Here is a 23,782-nt window from a genome sequence, read left to right as displayed (position 1 = left end):
AAGGTACCCGATATCCCTGTTTTTTCAGGTAGTGAAGATTCGGTGGAGCATTTGGATAATTTCCAATCTCATGTGTCCCTACACAAGACACCTGACGCTGTGGCATGCCGAGCTTTTCCCCTGACCTTGTCAGGAAAGGCCCGAGACTGGCTCAGAAACCTTCCCCCAAGGTCGATTGATAATTTCGACGCCCTTGGAAGGGAATTCCTGGCCCAGTTTGTGTCCGGAAGAGCCAGGAGGAAACCCAGAGGGTATCTACTCTCTGTGCAGTAGGGACCAAACGAGTCTTTAAAAGATTATTTATGGAGATTCAATCAGGAAAGGTTGGAGACAGAAAGTGCGCCAGACGACTTCATTTATGGTGCAATTTTCCAAGGATTGAAGAAAGACGGACCGTTGATGGTGGACTTGGCGTTAAAACCACCGAAGGATCTTCATACTTTTATGGTAAAAATGGACAAGTACATTAACTAGGAGGAAACACTCCGAGCCCTTCTCGGTAATTCCCAGCAGCAACAACAACCTTCCACCGAGAAGCCCAAGAAGAAGAAGAATCTCGGGCCCACACAGGAGGCTGGTCCTGGAGAGTACAAGGAGGCGAAGAAGAATTTTAGAGATTACAAGTGGACTCCATTAAATGCCTCTCTCACCGAGGTGCTTATGGAACTCAAAAAAGATCCGAATTACCAGAGGCCGAGACCCATTCCAGGAGATCCGCCTCCACGCCTGGCTCACAAATATTGTGCCTTCCATGATTCATATGGACACCTGACCGAGCAGTGTGTATCACTGAGACAGTTGATTGAGAAATTTATTGAGAATGGGAAGTTAGTCCGATTTCTCGTTAATGAGAGAAACCAACAGGAGCGGGACCAATATCCGCGACCTAGAAGAGAAGAAGATCGGAATGAAAGGAGAAACTATAGACCGAGGCAGGAAGAAAGAAGAGGTAGAAGCAGAGAACCAGTACCTCGGCCTCGAGGAGAAGAAAGAAGAGAAAGGAGTAGGAGTAGAGCTCGGGTGGAGCAGCAAGGCAACCTTCCTATTATCCACACCATCTCGGGAGGATTTGGAGGAGGCGAGTCCAATTCGGCTCGGAAGGCATATGCCAGGCAGCTGGATGATTTCAAAGTGTATTCGGTCCAAAAGCCCCCAAAGTCTCGGAAATATAACCATCTGATTATAGGGTTCTCGGATGATGATTATGCTGAAGTCTCACTTCCGCACACAGATGCCCTTTTGGTCACCCTAACAATAGCAAATTATTAGACTCGATGGATCCTTGTTGACACAGGGAGCTCAGCCGATATTCTGTTTAAGTCAGCCTTTGATTACATGGGAGTCCCACGGGAGAAGGTGGTCCCGGTCTCATGCCAATTACAGAGTTTCACTAGAGAAAAGGTGTTGCCTCTCGGTTCTATCGATCTCCCTGTGACGGCGGGGACCTATCCGAGGCAAAAGGTCATCATGGTGAAATTCTTGATAGTTGACAGAGTCTCGGCCTATAACGCCATTATCGGAAGGACAGCTCTCAATGACTTAAAAGCTGTGACCTCAACACCGCATCTCAGTATGAAGTTCCCGACAGAAGAAAGAGTTGGAGTGGTTAAGGGAGACTAGAAAGAGGCTAGGTGTTGTTACAACTTATCCCTGAAAGACACCCCGAGGTAGCACAATCTGGGTGAGAAAGCTAAGGAGGACGAGAAATAGCAGTCACCGTTGGGGGAGCCTGTGGAAGGCTTGGAGGAGTTCGAAATAGGTGATCCGGAAAAGAAAGTTCGTATAGGCTCACAACTCCCCCAACTCGTGAAGGAAGATCTGGTGGCGTTTTTAAGGCGCAATAGTGATGTATTCGCCTGGAGCCATGAAGATATGCCAGGGATTGATCCCTCGGTCATTGTCCATAAGCTGAATGTGGACCCAAATCATCGGCCAGTGAAACAGAGAAGAAGGACTTTTGCCGCCAAACAAAATCAAGCTGTTGCAGAAGAGGTAGAGAAGTTATTGAAAGTCGGATTTATCCGGGAGGTGGATTACCCCGAGTGGTTGGCCAATGTGGTACTGGTGAAGAAGTCTAATGGTAAGTGGAGGATGTGCGTAGATTTCACTGACTTGAATAAGGCATGCCCGAAGGATAGTTTTCCTTTGCCTCGGATTGATTTGTTGGTCGACTCAACATCTGGACGCGAGCTCCTTAGCTTTATGGATGCTTTCTCGGGATTCAACCAGATCTACATGGAAGAAGCAGATCAAGAGAAAACTGCTTTCATCACAGACCGAGGACTCTATTGTTATAAGATGATGCCCTTCGGTTTGAAGAATGCGGGAGCCACTTATCAGCGACTGGTGAACAAGATGTTTCGGAATCAAATTGGCAGAAACGTTGAGGTATACGTAGATGATATGCTGGTTAAAAGTATTCGGGCAACCAACATATAGAAGACCTTCGAGAAACTTTCCGGACTCTGAGAAAATACAAGATGAAGCTTAACCCTATGAAGTGTGCATTCGGAGTTTCTTCAGGAAAATTTTTGGAGTTCATGGTATCACAGAGGGGCATCGAAGCAAACCCAGAGAAGGTCAAGGTTGTCCTCGAGATGGAGGCACCGAGAACAATAAAACAACTCCAACGGCTGACAGGAAGGATTGCGGCCCAAAACCGTTTCATTTCACGGTCAACAGATAAGTAACTTCCCTTCTTTAAAATTTTAAGAAAAGCATTTACGTTGAGTGAAGAATGTGAGGAAGCTTTAGGAAAGTTGAAAGAATACTTAACAAACCCTCCATTGTTGAGCCGCCCTACTGAAGGGGAGATACTCTATCTATATTTCGCAGTATCCCCATCGGCGGTAAGCTCGGCACTAGTCAGAGAAGATTCAAGAATTCAGAAACCAGTTTACTTCACGAGTAAAGCACTTCATGGAGCAAAGGAAAGATATCCTCGGATCGAAAAATTGGTGTTCGCTTTGGTTATCTCAGCCAGGAGATTGAGGCCATACTTTAAGGCTCACGCTATTAGAGTCTTAATCGAGTATCCGATGAAGAAGGTTCTGTAAAAGCCTGACCTCTCGGGAAGGTTAGTCAACTGGGCAATGGAACTCGGACAATTTGATATCGAGTTTCATCCTCGGACGGCTATCAAAGGACAGGTTCTGGCAGATTTCTTGGTGGAATTTTGCAACATTCCCGAAGTAGAAGAACTTCCAAAAGAATTAACCTGGGTCGTGTTTGTGGATGGCTCCTCGGCACAGGGCAGAAGCGGGGTAGGCGTCCTCCTCAGGAATCCTGAAGGTCAACAGCTCAGTTTTGCTATAAAACTGGACTTTGTCACAACAAATAATGAAGCCGAATATGAAGCCGTAATAGCAGGTTTGGCATTGTCCCGAGAGATGGGAGCAACTAATGTTGAAATCCGAAGTGACTCTCAAGTAGTGGTGGGCCAAGTTCAAGGACAATTTGAAGCACAAGAAGATCGAATGGCCAGATATTTGGAACAGGTGCGTCGATTCCAATCTTATTTCGAAAGGGTCGTCATCACGAAGATACCTCGGGATGAAAATATCCGAGCCGATGAATTCTCGGAGATTGCTTCAGGAACAGATGAAGAGATTGAAGCGTCTAGAAGGCAGATTATCGTTTTGACCGAGCCATTGATAACCCCGAGGCCTAACCTCATGGAAGCAGATCCAACACCAGATGAACTAGAATGGGCTATAGAGATTATTCAGTTCCTGAGAAATGGGTTGCTGCTCGAGGACAAGGTTGCGGCTCGGAAGGTAAAGATACAAGCAACACGGTTTTGCCTCCTCGGAGAAGTACTATATAAAAGAGGATACTTCAAACCCCTGCTCAAATGCCTCTCTAAGACAGAGGCGGATTATGTTCTCAAGGAAATCCATAAAGGTGTGTGCGGAGACCATTCGGGAGGAAGGATGCTGGCACAAAAAACCATCCGAGCAGGTTATTATTGGCCTACGATCAGAAAGGATTCGGCTTTTCTTGTCAAGACTTGTGACAAATGCCAGAGGTTCTCAAGAATTATGGAAACAAGTCCTGAGAAGCTTACCCCCCTCACTTCTCCATGGCCATTTGCGAAATGGGGGGTAGATATTGTCAGCCCAATGCCTGTAGGGAAAGGGGGTCGGAAGTTTGTAATTGTAGCTGTAGACTATTTTACTAAATGGGCAGAAGCAGAAGCGTTAGCAGCTATAACTACAACAAATATCACAAGTTTCCTTTGGAAGTCGGTGGTGTGCCGGTTCGGGATCCCTCATGCTTTTGTCATAGACAATGGGAAGCAGTTTGACTGTGAACCATTCCGAAGGTGGTGTTCAGAACTTCATATCCGAAACTATTATGCCTCGGTACTTTATCCAAAGGCGAATGGTCAAGTAGAGGCGATAAACAAGACCCTGGTAAGGACATTGTAGAAAAAGCTTGATAAGAAGAAAGGAGCATGGGTTGAATATGTTCCAGAGGTGCGTACTGAACCACAAGAAGAACTCCAACAGGCGAGACGCCATTCTCACTTACATACGGGGCCGAGGCTGTGATACCAGTCGAAGTGGGATCCCCGAGCTTTCGTGTAGCTTACTACAATCCTGGGCTTAACGACGAAAAGGCCAAGGTATATCTAGATCTTTTGCAGGAGAAAATAGACGACGCTCAAGTTACATGGGCAGCGTATCAGAATTGAACAGCTCGGTATTTCAATAAACAGGTGGTCCCTAAAAAGTTCTAACTCGGAGATTGGGTACTCAGGAAAGTGAGCTTAATGACGAAAGATCCAACGGAAGGCAAAATGGGACCCAAATGGGATGGCCCCTACAAGGTAATAGGATGCCATCAGAAAGGGGCTTATCGCCTGATGACCGTGACAGGGAAGATACTCCCGAGATCATGGAACGCCGAGCACTTGAAGAAATATTATATGTAATTCTTTGTTTTTCTCCACAATTTTATATTCAATAAAGAAGATCTCTTTCCAATTCATATCAACAATTGTAGAAGTCTAAGAAATAGCCTGACATCCCCCATCGAACGACTCGAAAGAGTTATGGGGGGATACCCAGAAAAGAATCCACCTGCATCTTTTCCTCGGACAATTTGAAAGGGTCATGGAAAGGATGCAATTGGAGAAACCCCTCGGTTAGGGGTTACTAAAGGTATAACGCTAAGAATGCCCGATTCCTTTCCTCGAATGACCCGAAAGGGTTATGGGAAGGATATCAAGGCAAGAAACTTCTCAGTTAGTCCAACGCCGAGAGCAAGGAAGAACAGACAACCCCCAGGGATCGATTGATCTCTACTAAGAATAAAGCAGCAGTCCGAGATAGAATGAAAGCACTTCTTCATCAAACTTCTCCAAAGATGATCAAGCTACATCAACGTCCACCCGACTCCTCCCCTCGAACGAATTGAAAGAGTTATGGTGGGGATGCTCAGGGAAGAATCTGCCCGAATCCTTTCCTCGAACAACCCGAAAGAGTCATGGCAAGGATTCAATGGGAAGAAACCTCCCGATTGGGGGTTTTCAAAGGGATGAGGACTAGAATCCGCCCGATTCCTTTCCTCGAACAACCCGAAAGGGTCATGGAAAGGATACAAAGGGTTGAAACCTCCCGGTTGGGGGTTTCCGAAGGATAAGGTTACGGATATCCCGATTAGAGTCCGCCCGATTCCTTTCCTCGAACAACCCGAAAGGGTCATGGAAAGGATACAAAGGGTTGCAACCTCCCGGTTGGGGGTTTTCGAAGGATGGGACTAAGGATATCCAGAAAAGAATCCGCCCGAATCCTTTCCTCGGACAACCCAAAAGGGTCATGGAAATGATACAAAGGGTTGAAACCTCCTGGTTGGGGGTTTCCGAAGGATAAGGTCAAGAATATCCCGAATCCTTTCCTCGAACGACCCGAAAGGGTTATGGAAAGGATACCACGGCAAGATTGGAGGTTTTGGAAGGACAAGAACATTTAAGATAGAAACGGCCCAGATGCTATGAGTCAAGAAGACAAGACAAGAAACCCCTCGGTTGGGGGTCTCCAGATGCTATGAGTATGGATCATCTAAATTCAGAGATGAGGAAATTGAAAGGTTAAGATTTCAATTCAGTAATTTCATTTCAGTAATATATAAAGTCTTTTACAGGTTACAAAGATTTTAGAAAGAAAAAACAAATAATAAATTCAGGCCCGAGAACAACACTTAGCCTGCAGCTTCTTCAAGAAGATCCTCTCGGGGATCCGGTGTGTCGGCACCCCAACTCGGAACGTCTGGCATGAATTCTTTACCGAATTCTTCCATTTCTTGGACTGCTTCGTTAGGCTTCCAGTTGCGGCCCAACAGTTTCGGGGTCGAACTTATATTTAGGGTTCGTCACCAAAGTTTGAAAGTTTTCGAACCTTCAGTTGAATCCACGAGCCCAGCTCTGGTCTCAAAGGAATGGCACATAGCTTAGCTGTTTCAGATAGCGCTTCCGTTTTGCCTAGCCCGCGTCATATCTAGCTCTGAGCCTGATCAAAAGACTCTTCGAACGGTCCAGCGCCTTAACAGCTTTGTCCCTTTCAGCCTCGAGTCTTTCAACTTCAGTCTTCAGCTTCTCCTTTTTTGCTTCGGCATTTTCGGCATTCTTCGGAGCACTCTTTCTGCACGGCCGACAGGCGAGAGGCTAGTTGATCTGCATGATCAAGTTCAGCAGAAAGACTCCCAACAGAGCGAGTATACCTCTCATTTGCCTCAAGTACTTCCTTTTTTAAACGAGCATTGGCAGAGCGCTCCTCGGATATAATCAAGTCTCAGGAAGCAAGCTCTTCATCTCTAGATTGAAAAAGAGCTTTCAAAGTTGCCACTTCCTTCTCTAGGCTCGAGAGTCGAGCTTGCACTTCGGGAGTTGGAGCAGTAGGCTGCACTTGACGATTTTCATATCTTTGCCAGAGGGCTGTCATCTTCACCAGAAGCTATAAAGACAAAGTAGGCATATTCAGAATGAAGTGCTAAAAATTGGTTAAAACAAAGGTTTACTTTCGGAAACTCACTTGGTAATGGGAAATAAGAATGCCTTGAGCAATTTTCTCGGGGGAGGAAACCCCTGCATTTCCTAGGAACCCTTCGGGGATTAGATTTTTTATGGCCTCCATTGGATGACCAAGAAGGCCTCTACCCAAGATTTCAAAGCCCGCTGAAACTATAGAAGAAGAGCTAGGGCCCACAGAAGGAGCGGCTTCCGTATTCAGGGCTGCCTCAGACTCATTAGGCCTTAATTCAGAAGTCCTGGCCTCGGTATGGGATATGTCCCTATCAGAAGCATCGGGATGCAGATCTGCCTCGGGAGTGGAGGCCTTGGTATTGACCCTATATCCTACAGGCTCTCCAAGATGTTGGCTCGCTTCGGACTGATCCACGCTTCTTACTTCAGGACCAGCACCCGGTGTATCCTAAACACCCACTTGCTGAGAACTTACTGGCTCTTCGGTTTTTACCCTCTCGGGTGTTCCCGTTTGGGGCTCGGTTTGGTCAGGAGCTGTGCATGGTTCTTGGGGGGTGGCATGCCCCATTTCGCAGTCACAGCTGGGGGGTGGTGGAGTTCCTGGACGTTCTAATGAAGGAGTCCGAGGAGTGCCTTCTTCCATAAAGTCTTCGACGAAAGCTTCATCTTGGGGGGTGCACATCCTCATCCTTCTCTTCAACAGATTCTTTACCCGAAGGGGTAGACTCTTGCCATACCTCCTCGGCATCAGAAGGCCTTATGACCGGCTTACCCCACATCCGCTCAGCCTCTGAAATTATTTCGACCAGACGATCTCGGGCACCGAATTTCTTTTTCCTCACCGAGTGCTTCACCCGACGCGTAAATTACACGTTATGGGCCTTAGGTATCAATTCGCCGTCCTCTTCAGATCTCTCTGGCACCGGACTTGTTACTGTGGAGGCTCCGGCATGGGTTTCCTCAAGAGGAGTATCTGGGCCCTAGTACGATGCCTCAGAGCCAGACTCATCTCTTAAGACAAAAGGGGGCGTAGAGCCAGCTTCTTGTGTATGGGAGACTTCCGGAACGAAACCTCGAAAGCTCGCTGATCCCTCTTCGGTGTTGGTTCCAGCCATGGGCACCCTCGGAGGAGTTCTCTTCACACTTGAGGCGGCCAGAGGAATGTTCCACTTCTTTCTCAAAGGAACATCCTCAGGAACCTCTTCGGCTCTGCTAAAAGGTCTCTTCTTAGTGACAGGCCTCAGAGATGGAGGTGCATCACTTCTTTTCTTGACAGCTCCTCTTTTGGTGATCGTCTTCTTATCCCTTGGAATATTGTATCCAAGAAATTGCCTCAAATTCTCCTCGGTCACAAGATTGTCAAAATCAATTTCCTCAAATTTCTCAGCCTTGACCCTAATTGCAGACTAGTCGCTTATCTTCTTGACATCTTCCCGATCGGATATGCTAATTGAAGGGGTTTCACTTCGGTCAGGCCTCAACAATTGCCAAGTTCGAGACATCCTACAGTTCTTGGGCATAAGAGTACCTTCGGGGGATTCCCATTCCTCAGAGACTCGAAAAAACTGTTACTCCCAGAACTTGTTGTTTGTCAACCCACTCTTAAGTTTGATGAATATAGGGGGGTGACAGACACACAATTCAATCATTCCTTCTGAAGTCTGCCTCGGTCTATAAATGTTAAAGAATTGAAGAATCTTCATCTCCTTCTTCAATACAAGCCTCCAAAGGATGTACGAAGGGAACAGATATCTCCAGGCGTTGGGCATGATCTGACTAGGAGCAACCATCAAAAAGAGGACAAAGTCCCGAGCAATCTCCGGAAAGGGTAACCGGAGTCCGGCCAGAAACATCCTTTCAAACAAAGTGATGTCGCCGTCATCAATAAGACGAGCCCCAGGGGTTTGATAAAACATCCTCACTGTCGGAGGAATGTTGTAGTTCAGACGCAGAACTCCCTCATGCCTTTCAAAGAGGGTGGTTTCCACCCTGCTCTCCAAGGGAGAAAGGTCTACGTAGCCATCGGACCTTTTGGTTCGAGCCCGAGAGGTAGGAGGAATATTCGAGGTGGCCTTCTAGGGAGCCATTTCAGAGAGAGAAAGGAGGAGTAGAAGTTTCAGAGAAAGAAAAGAAACTCAGGAAGATGGCGACAATGAAGGATAAAGAAAAGAATATGAGAATATGTCAAAGGATGAATAGTGAAAGTAGTCCAAACATTAAATACTCCTCCATGCGTCCGAAATATGAAGAGGCGCCATCATTTCAGTATTTCCAAAAACCGAAGGGGTGTACGTTTCAGATCCAGAAATTAAATGATATAACCTCGAGAATATCGCGTCATGATTATAAAGGAATAGCACGGCGTCAGGGCTTACATCATTAGCAAAAAAAGAAGCGGTAAGATTCAAACATTCAAACTGTTGAAAAGACGCCCCATTTATGACAAAAGCAATAGCAGGTACTGGTTGGCAGGCGATAAATAATTCCCTTAATTTCAATTTATTTTTGAAATTAGAGAATTAGGGGGGTAACTGTTGGGGATAAAATTAACCCCGAGGACACGTGGATCTTAATCTTGAATCATCTCGGAGTTACATCTCAGAGTTACATCTCGGACATTTGTTACGACCCAGTAGAAGAAGATCATCTAGGTATAATGACGCCTCGGTCCTATCGAACCCAAGAATGGTATGAAATATCCTAAGATCTCCTAGTCTGATCGGAGCGAACATATCTTCGATATTTATGCCTCGGAGATTTGACAGAAGCTACGAGACCATTCGGGAAGTTGAATCACAACCCGGTATACAAAGATTGCCTAGGTATGATAACACCTCGGATAAGATGGCCTCGGTATGATAACACCTCGAATCTTCCACAACCTTGTTACGGTGCGGCAATATTCCGAGATCTCCTAGTCCTTTCGGAGCGAACATGTCTCGGATATTATCACCTCGGGGGTTGGTCGAAGTGTGTTACAATTGTCTTCGACTGAGATAAGGCCAGTATCCCGGAAGATCAGGGATAATTCATCAAGAAGCAACAAATACAACTTCAAAAAAAATCCACAGAACTGAAAGAAGTCAAATCAGACCTTCTAGTAAAGCTAAACTAGCGACACAACACTAGGAACACAACTACAACCATAGACAAAGAAGACTCCAACGGAAAGACTACTTTGAATAAAACTTTGTTATCAATCTCACTTTCACCTCTCATCTAATCTTAGACAACAAACCTTCCTCAGATCAGGGAGAGTACCCTTGAAGTAAAGCATTCCGATGAAGCCACAAGTACTTGTACACTGCAGCAGCAAAATAAAGTTTTCTGGCAGTAACATGCAGACTTTTCCCTCTCATATTCTATCTACTCCACAGAAAAATAGCATCCCAAGTCACTGAGGGATCAGCCACCCCACATTCTGCCATCAGTGGCTTCCATATCCTCTTGTTCAGACCACACTCAAAGAATAAATGGTTCTGATTCTCCTGCTTAGCATGGAAAAAAAGGCATAAACTATCTCCAGTATAGCCCCAACGACACATATGCTCTGTAGTAACAAGAGCATCCTAAAAAGCAAGCCAAAGAAAAAAAGCATGCAGAGGGATGACTGCTGAGAACCAGACAAGATTATACCAATCCACCAACGGTTTTCTCCCCCTAATTTTTTCCCAAGTTTTAGCACTTGAGAATACACAACACCTAGTATCCCATACCGGCTGATTAGATTCACCAATCTCAACTTCTGGCAGCCTATTTGGAATCTCTACGAGGGCCTCAAATCTAGCATGAGGCCAATACCAATCTCCATTTCGAATGATAGAGGAGAGCTTCGGACCAATGGAGGGGCTGCAAATTCTTACAACATTGTTGGTGATTTCCTACGTTCATTAATTTTCGTAACAATTAGAGGTCATGATTGAGAAGTATTTAATTGGGCCTAACCCTTACTTGATGATCAAGTCATCATGACTCAGATTTAACACGAATAAAATGTGAGTCAACTCAATTTGACGCCGTCACTCTGTGCAGGCTTGTTCCATCAAACACGTGTCCTGGTTAATCGAGCCCTATATTTTCCTGCCAAAAATTCATGAGTTTTCGCATGTCCAGTCTTGGTCGATTGAGGCTGTTGCGAAAATCCTAAACTTTGTCATTTCGACCCTATTTTTCTTTATATTTCGTCCTATCTTTCTCAAGTATTCCCATACTTTGAAACCCTAAACTTTCTCCTTGAAGCTTCGAAACCCTAAGTTATGGAGTTGTTGTGTTTTATGGAAACAAACTTGTAGGCTTGAAGGAGATAGTGTGCGTCTCCTTTCTTTCTTGGTGTAATAAACAATTGAACACCAAAAAATGTTTCCTTTCATTTTTCTTTATGCAAAGAGAAAATTTCAAAAAAAATCAATGGCATGTAAGAGCTTTCACATCATGTTGTTTAAACCCTCATTTTCTTTAAAATTTGAAGAATCACACCCTAAAATATCTATATATTTGATTTTTTTTTTTTTTGTTATTCTTTATTTTAGACAAAATGTTACAATATATTTCATATATGAAGAACCAGCTGGTAGCATACTTCAACTTTTTCATCCAATTCTCTATTTCTTCGAATAAAAAACTCGCCTTCTTCTCTCTCATTCTTTCTCTTCTCTCACAAACTCTCTCCCTTCAGCTCTCTCTCTCAATCCACACCGTGCAATCTCATTTCCTCTCTCTCTCTCTCTTCGTTCGCTGGTTGATTGGAGGTATAACCTCACTCATCTTCTCTGATCGATATGTTTCTCTTTTGATTATTCGATTTTTTTGGGGAGTTTTCTTATCTGGGTTTTGCTTGGGCTTTGTTAGTGTTGGTGGTTGATTTAGGCTGTTAACGAGTAGGATGGAGAAGGTTTCTGGTGAAAATGGTGGTGGAGGGAAAGTGGGTTACGGGTAGGAGTGAGCAAATCCCCATGAAACCCGACCTGCCCCACAATACCCGCCCCTACTAGCCTAAAAACCGCACCCATGGTGCAAGCCACGAGCCCTTATTTGGGCCCCCCGCATGGTGCGATGCGGGCTACAAGGGGCCCTTGAAAATTCTCGGGTCCTTGCCCTGCCCCGCACCCTCCCCACAAATTTTTTTTTTTAAAAAAAAAACATGAAAAAAACCCTGAAAAGTAAAAACTTCTAACTTTCTTATTTTAACCTAACTTTCATCTTTCTAAACCCTAACTTGCTGGTGGGCGGGAATAGTAATGGTCCTGACTATTGGGGAAGCGATTTCACGGCTGTTTGGTGAGGTCAGTGATGGTAATGGTTGTTTGGGTCTCAATGATCAAAGTATACAACAACTTTAGGCTTTTAGTTGTGGAGATGGTCCAGAATTTGGTGAAGCTGTGAGTAGAAATGGTGGTCGAGTTCTTAGTGGTGAACCTGGTGGTTGTGAGGAAATTCAAGGTTGGTACAATGGTGAAGTCATCGATAGATTCGGTCGGGTAGAGAAAAGGAAATAAAAAATAAAAAATTAGAAATAAAATTTTATTGGAGTAAAGGCAAAAAAAAAAAAAAAAGTAATGTCGAGAGTTTTTCAAAAGTGATTCTTAGAAAAAGTAGGAAAAATTATGAAGAACTCAATACCCATCCATGTGTTGACCAAGTTGTTTTTTTCTTCGTGGGCAAGTACATGACCAAAACACAAAGGGGATTAAGGAGGTTTAAGATCACTCAGAGGAAGTATTACAGTTTCAGAGGAGAAAGGAAATGAGAATGCTTCCAATACACAGAGAGGAACCGACTCATGTAAACAAGATTATGCAGAGACCAATTAGTGCTGCTCAAAATCTAGCCCTTCCTCAACTTGACTCCATCCATTCCAAATAGATTACTTTTGCACCACTCTTTGAGTAGACTACTCATCACAACCTATTTATTTAAAATTATTGAATCTTATCATACAATTGTCACCATTTAAAATGATGGATTCAGTGACTGTGAACTTGTGGAAGAATCTTGAGGCGACCTCACAGGTGAATGCATGACAGGCTTTGGTGGAAATTGTAAGGATTGAAGGCTACCTTCTAACATCTCGATCACCTTACCCATTGATGGCCGATCTGAAGGATTGGTTTGAGTGCACCATAAACTCACCATTACCATCTTTTTTATTGTGTCTTCTTCCTCCTCTGTTATATCCCCTGGAGTTACAAAACTCTCACCTTGTTCAAGTTTGTTATAAATCCCATGTGGAAAGCATGTTTTGCTGGTTTGAGAGAGTTCACTATCAATTTCTTTTCTTGCTCCAACCATTTCCAAAACCAACATTCCGTAGCTGTAGACATCAGACTTGTGGGAGACCCCACCAAAGTACCGACTAAAGACTTCTGGTGCAATATATCCTGCAGTCCCTCTCATGCCCGTCATTGACACAATACTCTCTTTTGTTTTGCATAGTTTAGCAAGGCCAAAATCAGAGATTTTTGGGCGGAAATCCTCATCCAAAAGTATATTGTGTGGTTTTATGTCAAAATGTAGGATCCTTGTGTTACATCCACGGTGCAAGTATTCTAGTCCTCGAGAAATGCCAACCGCAATTTGGAAGATAGTGTTGTTGTCCAAGTGATAATTTGTAATTGCGGGTCCTTTATGATATATGATCTTATCAAGAGATCCATATGGCATGAATTCATAGATTAGAGCTCTTTTAGTCCCTTCGTAGCAGAAACCTAAAAGAGTGACTATATTAACATGGGATGTTCTACTAATGCTAGCCACTTCGTTCATAAATTCTTCTCCATTACCTTTGGACGCGCTCAGGATTTTCACTGCCACCATACGCCCATCAGGTAGCTTCCCTTTGTATACAACACCATATCCTCCTTGTCCTACTTTTTCTTTGAATGAGTTGGTCAATTTCTTCACATCTGAACAAGTATATCGCTTTGGGGCTATTGATCCGTAGTTCTTTATGAATTCCTCAGTATTGAAGTGATCATTCTTTGCATCTTTTTTCCCCCAAACCATTGAATTACTTGAAAATTGTCCTATGTTAATGCTTTGAGATTCCTTGACACGCGATCTGATCGAACAGACCAAACAACCTAGAAAAATGGCAACACCTCCTATGGCAATGCCTGAAGATAGAAACAAGAGTCGGATAAAATTTCTTCTCTATAACAATACCCAACTCAATGAAAAGATGCAAAACGTACAGTTGTAACTTGTAACATCATAAAACATTACCTAGTGCAAGGGGTACAATATTACTCTTAGACTTGCCTGTAACAGTCAAAGGATGGAGAAATGTCAGTCAAATGAGCACGAAAGATATTTTATACAGGAACATCTTTAATCAAATCATCATACACAAATAGTCAAGGCCTAATTTAATCTCAACAATTAATCCAATTTACTGCGTTTTGAAACCGATCTTTTCCTTAGATTTGAAACCAACTAGGCTATGGAACAAACAAACTGGTGTCAATGGGGGAAGAAAGCAGGTGTCAAGTCGAGAATGAAACAATTAATTAAAAGCAAACTATGCAAATTACTCATCACCGCAGCAAAATGGTCTAGGCATTTTGTTCTATATATACTGCCTGTAAAGACTTTTAAAGGCTATCGGACAAACCAAACGTATAACAAAGACATTTTCTATCCAAAGAAAAGAAATAAACGACAAAGACAAGACCCAATTGAACAAATTTAAACGCTACATAAAACGTTTTACAATTTCTACTGTTTCCATTACGAAAGCAATGTCCTACTTAACCTACCAAAATTACCGATTTTGAATTTTCATTTCCAACTCAAGGATGGATCATTCCGAATCAAAACCGCAATTTTTGTCGAGAAAAAGAGGTTGAATGCCTAGCGCGGAACATGTCTGATTGATACAAAGGCAAACTAATTCGCTTGACTTCAAATCAAACCCACATTGCGCACCCCAAACCAAACACTTGGCACGCGTATCACCGTACACATCACTATAATTCACCTTGAAACCCTCCATCAAAACCTCCCCAAGCATGGACGAATTAGTTCTGAGCTTAGACGTAGTTGTCGTTTTGAGGATTTTCAGGCTGACACCAACGCTGCATTCAATGAGGCTCAGAATCGAATTGACGGCGTCAGTAGTCCTCATTCCATTAGGAAACAAATAAGTATTTATTATGTTGGTCTTTTTCTTATTTATGTAGATCTTTGTAAGAAGTTTTAATCTAATAATGGGCATGAGCCCAACAGCTTGCACTCTAGGTTTAGGGTTTGCGTATGATTATTTAAGCACGTCTTTGTATCTCAGAAAGTTTCAGTTTTTAAAATAAGAGTTTTTTTATTAACTTTGAGATGAGACTTCTCACCCCCAAGGGTGATTCGTTACTATACGTGATTGAATTAAAGTTTTATGTTCTATTTTGTTATCTATTCCCTACGTCAAATTGGTATTAGAGCCTAAAGGATCCTCTGTTTCTTTTACTGTTTGTGTCGTCTATTATTCTCCTTCATGTCAAGATGCAAACCCGAAGCTGCAAGACGTATGGAGATCAACATTACACTAGCAACAGCGTGACGATGCGCTGTTTGATCTGGTTGACAAGTTTAGCACCATGTCTAAACGTCTTGAATTCATGTGGGAGCATGTGTTTCCCAAACCCGACGGATCGGCTGATCGCGGGAAGTTCGTGAAAGTTGAAGATGAAGCCAAGAAATCTACTGATGGCTCAAAGAATTACTGAGCCAAGGAAGAGCAGCCCCTAAACTCCAAGCCACATCATTTAGCTTGGCATAATCCTTACACACATATGTGGGATTACCAACCTTTGCCTCGGTTTGAACACCCACACTTCACGGGCCGTCAACCAGCCCATGACTATTTGGTAGATGATATCACGAAGAGAGTCTGAGTCGACGTGTCAGACTTCCATGGCAAACTAGATCCCTACGCGTTCCAGGATTGGTTCACCACCTTAGAATATTATTTTGATTGGTTCGGTCTCTCCCCAGATCGCAAGGTACGTTTCGTGAAGATGAACTTAAAGGGCAAGCACGTGTTTGGTGGCATAGCGTTAAAGAATATCTTCATCGTCTCTGATTAGCACCCATTTCCGAGATGAAACTCAAGTTATAGGAAAAGTATCTGCCTTTGGATTATGAAGATTCGGTTTTTGTCGATTCGCTAGCACACAAGCAAGGGAATACAACGATGGACGAATACACCCATCGTTTCCACGAGTTGAGCATCCGCAGTCGCCTTACCGAAACAGAGCGTTAGTCTCTCACCCGCTACAAAGTTGGTCTTCGAGAAGACATCAGTAGGGAGTTGATCACTGTTCAGGTAACGAGTCTTGACGAAGTTTATCAACTAGCCCTACGGTTGGAGCAAGAAGCCAAGCATACGAATGCAAGGCGTTCTTCATCCGGTTAGAATAATGGTTCCCCTCGCAAGATCTTCCCTACAACAAGTAGACCACCTCAAGGAGACAACATTCCCAAAAGCTCCCATGCCATCCGAGGGAGTTCCAACTGATAGAGGTGAACGACGTGGACAATCCATGGTGGATGGTAAGAGTGATAAACGAAGTGGGGGATGTTATAATTGCGAGGGTCGTGGTCATTATGCCTTTATGTGCCCCACCCGTAAGCAGTGCCATAATTTATACTGCGAGGAAATTATGATTTTAATCTTGCTTTTAAGATTGCAAAACTGTTTGTTATTGATTTCCAAGCTATAGTTATTCATAAAAAAGAGTTTTTTTATCCATGAGATTTCTTGGATTCTTGTGTAAAACCAACGTTTCTGATTTCTGTGATTAAGGGAACAATGTCTATGCAATGGTACCATTTGACATGATGCATGTTTACTTATTAGAGTCGTTTTATAAGGTATGCTAGGAAACACCTTTAAATTAAAAGTCATATATTTTTCAATTTCAAATGTCATGTTGATGATATAGATTATAGACATACATATGTGGCCGGCAAAAAAAAGAAAAAGAAAAAAAGGGTAAATGTATGATAAATCTTTAAGTAAATGCGCGATTTGAATTTATTCTATCACTTTTTAATTTTGAAAAATAGATGCCTGAGTTTTCGATTATTCGTAATAGATCCTTCCGTGAGGTTGTCATCCAAGTTTACTGTAGACCATTAGTGCAACGTCAGCATTTTTGCTTAAAATAATATTTTTGCTATTTTATTAAAAATTTCAAATTAAAAAAAAAAAAACCTAAAAAAAAAGATCCCACAACTTTATCTTCTTCTTCAACCTCCTGAAGCCTCCCTCCAATGGCGGATCGAGGTCCATTTGTAGACCAAAACCATTCGAAACCCCATAAACTATCAACCACAACTCAATAATTCCAGCTAAATATTTGTTCCCAAAAAGAAAAGTTTCAGAGCCATGTTCGCCTTTCGCTTATGCCAACCTCGACGGACAAAACTACCCTCTCGTCTCTCCATTCTTGCCCTTGAATCCCTTCCACTAGTTCAAACAAGAATACGAAGAAAAAGAAGACAACCTAGATGAAGAACAAGTACATAAAACTCTTTCCCTAAGCTAGTCTTCTCAGGATCTGAGTTTTGGTGGGTGGTGGTATAGTAGCGACAAAGAAGAAGAGGAAGAGGGAATAGAGCACGAGACCGACACCCTTTTCTCTTCTTCCGATTCATCGGAGACAACTCAAATTATTTTAGCCCCGTATCAAGTGGAATGCTAAGCTACAAAAATCAAGCTCTATCTTGGTCCAAGAAGTGGCTAATCACCAGGGCAGGAACAATCGACCACGATGGAGGGAGGTGTCAAGAGGTTGAAGAAGAAGATGAAGCAATGCTTCTTTTTTTTTTTTTTCTTTTTTTTTAGGTTTTAGATTTTAATTTTTAATAAAATAACAAAAATATTATTTTAAGCAAAAATGCTGACGTACTAACGGTCTACAGTAAACTTGAATGACAAACTCACAAAGGGATCTATTGTAAATAATCGAAAATTCAAATCCCGCGCTTACTTAGGGATTTATCATCAATTTACCCTAAAGTAAAGCTGAATAATGTTATTTGAAAATCATTCTTTTTTGAATAATATTTCTTTTTCTAATTATATACTGAACTAAATATTTTAGTAACATAATTTGGCCAATGTTATGCAATCAATAAAATCAAAAATCAAAAGCTGAAACAGAAAATAAAAATAGACTAAAATTCATTGTTTTCAAATTTAGTATAAGTATCTTCTTTATATTATTACTCTCATTGGGTTCACTGTTCTACCTCCCTTTTTTTTTTTAATTATTTTTTGTTCTACTTTTAGTTAATTTTCTTGTAGGAAAGTCAACTTTCATGTTTTTAGTGGGAAAACTACTATCTACCTACTATGAATTAATGCTCTGCTTGTTTCGATGTAAAATGTTTTTCGTCGTAAAATATTTTTAATGATTTCTTTGAAAATATTTTTCAGTGTTTGGCTCCTACAAAAAAATACCAATGGCAAAAAATCTAGGCTAACTAGATTCCGGCAAAGGTGGCTGGAATCTGGCCAATTGAGCCAAATTTCCAATGAAACTAGCCAGATTTCGGTGAAGGAGACTGAAATCTGGCCATTAGTGTTGGATTCCGGCGAAAGTGGCCAAAATCTAGTTGCCAGAATCTAGCGACGGTGGCCGGACGTCGCCGAATTGCGGTGGACAATGCTTGAATCTGGCATCGGCAGAATTCCGGTGGCGGTCGCCGGAGTTGGAATCCGGCGATCAGATACCAAAATCCGGGGACCTTCGACGGTGGCAAATTCTCACAAACATGCTTGTAAGAATGAAAAGTTTAAATCCAAAAAATGATTAACGGTTTTTAAAACCGTTAATTGTTTTCCAAAAATTAAAGAGGCTTTTATGGTCAAACTGAAAATGATTTATGTTGAACATCATTTTCGGTTGCACGAAATACCGAAAAATACAGAAAATATTTTCCAAAAAATATTTTACGCCCAAACAAACGGAGCATAAGTTAAAAAGTATGCCCCACATGATACACGCGACGCAAGAAATTCAGCTTCTTTTTTTTTTTTTTTGAGAAAAGTACACATAATCCCCTCAAACTACCACATCATTGTCAATGTACCCCACAAACTACCAATTGTGTCAATCTCCCCCCTTAAACTACTAGAAAATGTCAATGTCCCCCTAATGACAAAAATGCCCTTCATAAAATTATTAAAATAAAATAAAAACTAAAAAAAATTATTAAAAAAATATAAAATAACAAAAAATTATTCCAAAAAAAAAATTAAAAATTAAAACTGTTTTTTTTTTAAATAATAATTTTCATTTTTCTTTTCATATTTTTTTTTAAAAAAAATTGTTCTTTTTCGTTTTTTTAATTTAATAAAAACTGTTTTTTTTTCATTTGTTTTATTTTAAAAATAAATAAATAAATAAATTTAAGTTATTTTTTGTTTTTTTTTTTCTTTAAAAAAAATGTTCTTTTTCGTTTTTTAATTTAGTTAAAACTGATTTTTTTTCATTTGTTTTAATTTTTTTTTAAATAAATAAATTTCAGTTATTTTTTGTTTTTTCGTTTTTTTTTTCTTTAAAAAAAATTTGTTCTTTTTCGTTTTTTAATTTAATAAAAACTGGTTTTTCTTTTTTCTTTTTTTCATTTGTTTTTTTTTAAAAAAAAAAAAAAATCAGTTATTTTTTGTTTGCTTTTTAAAAAAAAAAATTTAAAAATTTGTTCTTTTTTTTAATTTTTTTTTTAAGTTTTTTAGTTTTAGTTTTAATTTTTTGAATTTATGAGGACATTTTTGTCTTATAAAAAAAAATTAGGGTCATTTTTGTCTTTTTGTTGGTCTTAAGGGGGACATTGACATTTTTTGGTAGTTTATGAGGGAATATTGACACAATTGGTAGTTTAGGGGGCTATATGTACTTTTCCTTTTTTTTTTTTTTTTTTGTGTGTGTGTGTGTGTGGTGGGGGGGGGGGGGGGGGGGGGTCTTTCTAGTCTGAATTATAGGGGGGAGGCTTTTGTTTGGCTACAAAGACATTTGAAAGTAGCCTGTGTTCGTTGGAAGCATCAAGCATGGCATATGTTTTGCTAACATGAAAAAAAGAAGGAAAAAGAGGTCGGAAAACACAACTCTGAAAGTTTTGAATGGAATCCGGTGTTTGTCAAAAGGACTTGAATGGATTTGAAAGACCAATAATAGGAGAAACGTTAGCACCTTGTGTCCAAATTTTATCAACAACACCTAAATGGACAAAATTGATTGCCAATCCCAATTCAAGCCTACAGGATGTCTCTGTCTAAGGTGAAAAACTTGTTTAAGGTTACCCCATAATTTGTTCTTAAGGTGATGCAGGGTTCATACCTCTGCTTGGCTGTATCTAGAACATTCAGCTTCTTTTCTTTCTAGCGAATGATAAGGGAATCAACTCTGGCTTAATTGGTTTCATAGCCTTTGATCCTACCAAAATTCTAAGGCTTTGATACGCAGAGCCTTTTTTCTCCATTAAAGCGGCCACGCTTTAGGAAAAATGAAACAAGCAAAAGGAGATACCAATCTACATCTAAACAAATAGACAAGAAATGAAGCAAGAAAGACAACAAAATAGTTACCTGTTGTTGATCGAAAACACGTGAATTCGCTCGTTCTTGTGTTATACCCACACTGTCCATCGGTCCCTAGACAACTATCACACAAACTGTCATTTGCATCCCACTCCAACATGAAGCCACCATCGATAGCTTGAACCAGTGCAGCTTCAGTTAAACTACTCCCAGTTTGAGCTGCTGATTGCAGAACTGGAACTTTAACGTTGTAGGTGCACGACCCCAATAAGTTTGCAACGGTACTGTTAGAATAGTAATTGGTCACAGCGGTACTGTTTATGGAGCAATTAAACAGAGTTGTATCCGGCTGATATGAAGAAGAAGAAGAAGCAGGACAATCATAGTAGAGCGTCAAGTTGGTAGTAGCTGAATTATAAGCAAAGACGGTGAAATCTATGGTTGTATTAACGATCGTAGCAGGACAAACGGTGTTCCAGTAATCCCCTCTAACAACCATGAGAGTTTGCGACGTGTTATTGACATGAAGGATTCGGTAATTCAGGTTCGTGATTTTGATTAGTGGGATACCATCATTGCAGTTTAACTTAAAAGCTGGGTGTCCACAATAGTTTGGCCTATTTAATCCCCAGAAAGGATAACTGAGGTCCTCCATGCCCCCACAATCAAACGGTGCACTGCAGTTTAGGTATTCCTCATTATCTGAGTACGAAGACGATGGGAAGTGGATTAAGAACAAGGTTGTTATCACCAAGGACAGAGTGATGGTTGGGAAGAGATTGGGATATTGCATCTTGAGAGAGAGAGAGAGAGAGAGAGAGAGAGAGAGAATGAATGGGTGTTATGAATTGCATGATATGAATGGAGGTGGTGGGCTTTGAGGAAGTTGGGATTGGGGGTGAAAGTTGTCAAAGAGACGCTGCTATTGGAACGACCGTCAAATCACAATTAGGTGACCAAGTCCAATACAACAACGGTGCTTATCATTCCTAAACGCGGTTCCCTACAGGACATTATATTGATGTTGTAGTGATGGGGATCCATTGTCAGAGATTGATATATATTGGAAGTAATCAGATACAAAGAGAGGGCTTTTCCACTAACGGTCAATTCACAGTTAGGAGAGGAGACTTGGAAGCTCTTTGATGACTTTAAAACTTATAAAACAAACTCATTCTAAAGCATCAGGATCATCTTTAGTTGATTTCAATCGGAGATGAGTCGGTCCTTTATACCCAGTAAAATTATCATTATACTATTAGGTATAAAGGACCGGCTCCTTTCCAATTCCTCTCAACCGGAGAGGATTCAGGTCTCATTCGCGATATAAAGGCTAGTTCATTCAAGGGAGTTAGACTTTTCAATCCATCTCAACAGATGTATTCAACAAGAATAGTAGTAGAGGTGTGCTACACGATTCTTTCTACTATCAAGGAATGGAGAAAAGAATCCAAGGGCTTAGACAAATTTATTTATTTTTAATAATATAGATTATGACTGTTACATTAATATTGTAGGATAAAAATATAATTTCTAGCATAATTAAAATTTTAGGATTTAATTAACAACTGAGGTCAAACTTCAAGAGTTCATAGTATAAATGTTCTTATTTAAAATGAAAATTCAAAAAGAAATATTATGAAAAGAATTTTATTCATTACATATGAGATATGCTTAGCAAAATTCTTTATTTCTCATTCAGTGATGTTTTACTTTTTCAGTTAGAAAAAGATTGATCGGCTCATCAAAAAATATGAATCCTGTTAAAGAAATTTAAGTTTAGTAATTTATAATCAATTTTTTTTAATTAAAATCTCATCTTTAATCCCCTGTTCTTTTTGTTTGCCTTTTGATCCCCTTTTATCTTGAGGCTTTCAAATTTTGAAGATGAGTGGGTTGGGTTTCTTCACTAGTCAATGACATTGGCGTGTTTGAATTGGTCAGTATGGATACAACCGCAAAGACTAGCCCCATTGGTCATGGATGATTGGATGGTAATCAAAACCTAATCGCCAGGCCTAGACCCAATGAGAAATTATATTTTTACATCTTTTAAATATTTTTTGTACATTTTTTTTAAAAGAAAATAATAATAAAAATTAATCATTGAATCTTTAAGATCCACATTAAATCTTACAGATCAAATAATTAATTTTAAAAAAGACCATCCCATGACACAACTCTATTGACCACCTTTGCCTATTTATTTATATAAAAAAAAGAAAAAAAAAAAAGAACACAAAAACAGATCACAACCCATTACATGGATTTGTAATTTGTTTTTTTAATAAAAATAAATAATAATAATAATAATAATAAGACAAATGTGGTCAATAGTTATATCATGGGGTGACCAAATATCATTTTTTTAAGAAGAAAAAAAACCTTAAAGAGCCATATAAAAGATCTTTTAGAAACACATATTGGGGCGTAGACATAAAGGTCTTTATGACACAACCAATAATTCGTTTCATTTTCAATTAGGCCTTGCTCTAGCCTCTTTAGGGGTTATTACTTCCTTAATCCTTGGTAGCTCAACATAAGTACTCTTTAGTCTTGAGAGCACTAGTAGCAGATGCCCTATATATAGGTGGTTTTATTCCCTAAATATAAAAAATAAAAATGTCAAAAAAATTACAAAAAATCACCCTATAGCAGATTCCTTACATGTTTTCTTAGCATTATGAATGCTACAGTACTTCTCAAAGCATTGAAAAAAACTGTTGTATTTCCAATGATTGCATTGAAAAAAAACTGTAGTATTTCCAATGATTATTATAATCATAAACTCTATTCTCTCTCCTCTCACATCTCTTCTCCTTATAATAATAAAATTTAAAAAAAATTAAAGTAAAAATAATAATAAAAATAATAATATTTTAATGTTTAAAAAAAAGATGCTAGTGCTTTTACCGGCTTATGCATTCATAGCCCAAGACTTTACTACTCAAGCGGCGTTATAACGCATCACTGACTACAACTCGGCGCTCCCTAGCCTAGAACAATAAAATTAGAGACGTACCTGATGTACTCGAAGGCGCTTGGGCTACTCTGGTAGGCGGTAGCACATGTTAACCCATTTGATTGATTTGGGCAGTAGCAAGTAGGTTGATTCTTACTCGGGTCATAACCACAAACCCCCTTAGACCCGGTGCAGGCACTACGAGCTGCATCCTCCTTCCACTTCACATCGAATCCTCCTTTGATGGTTTCTTCAATTGTAGTTGACCAATTACCAGTACCTTGATAATGATCAGTTCCAA

General features: G+C 40.6%; 1 protein-coding gene across 1 annotated transcript; it reads right to left on the bottom strand.

Annotated features, from left to right (window-relative positions):
* Window positions 1-12,575: 12,575 nt before the first annotated feature.
* Window positions 12,576-21,338, bottom strand: LOC133861152 (LEAF RUST 10 DISEASE-RESISTANCE LOCUS RECEPTOR-LIKE PROTEIN KINASE-like 2.5). The gene is made up of 3 exons (XM_062296869.1): window positions 20,568-21,338; window positions 14,207-14,242; window positions 12,576-14,097 (listed from the first exon to the last, which is right to left on the bottom strand). Exons 1-3 carry the CDS (start codon window positions 21,310-21,312, stop codon window positions 12,935-12,937), a joined length of 1,944 nt encoding a protein of 647 aa, XP_062152853.1. The 5' UTR covers window positions 21,313-21,338; the 3' UTR covers window positions 12,576-12,934.
* Window positions 21,339-23,782: the final 2,444 nt, after the last annotated feature.

This window comes from Alnus glutinosa, chromosome 2 (genome assembly GCF_958979055.1).
Source record: "Alnus glutinosa chromosome 2, dhAlnGlut1.1, whole genome shotgun sequence".
NCBI classification, from domain to species: domain Eukaryota; kingdom Viridiplantae; phylum Streptophyta; class Magnoliopsida; order Fagales; family Betulaceae; genus Alnus; species Alnus glutinosa.
This window is presented reverse-complemented; position numbering and strand designations above follow the sequence as displayed.

Excerpts from the sequence above, each read along its gene's own strand:
- LOC133861152 (XM_062296869.1), bottom strand. The coding sequence starts at position 21,312 with ATGCAATATCCCAATCTCTTCCCAACCATCACTCTGTCCTTGGTGATA. Across the intron at positions 14,243-20,567 it reads GTGTTTTCGATCAACAACAG|GCAAGTCTAAGAGTAATATT; the intron begins GTAACTATTTTG and ends TGACTGTTACAG. Across the intron at positions 14,098-14,206 it reads TATTGTACCCCTTGCACTAG|GCATTGCCATAGGAGGTGTT; the intron begins GTAATGTTTTAT and ends TTCTATCTTCAG.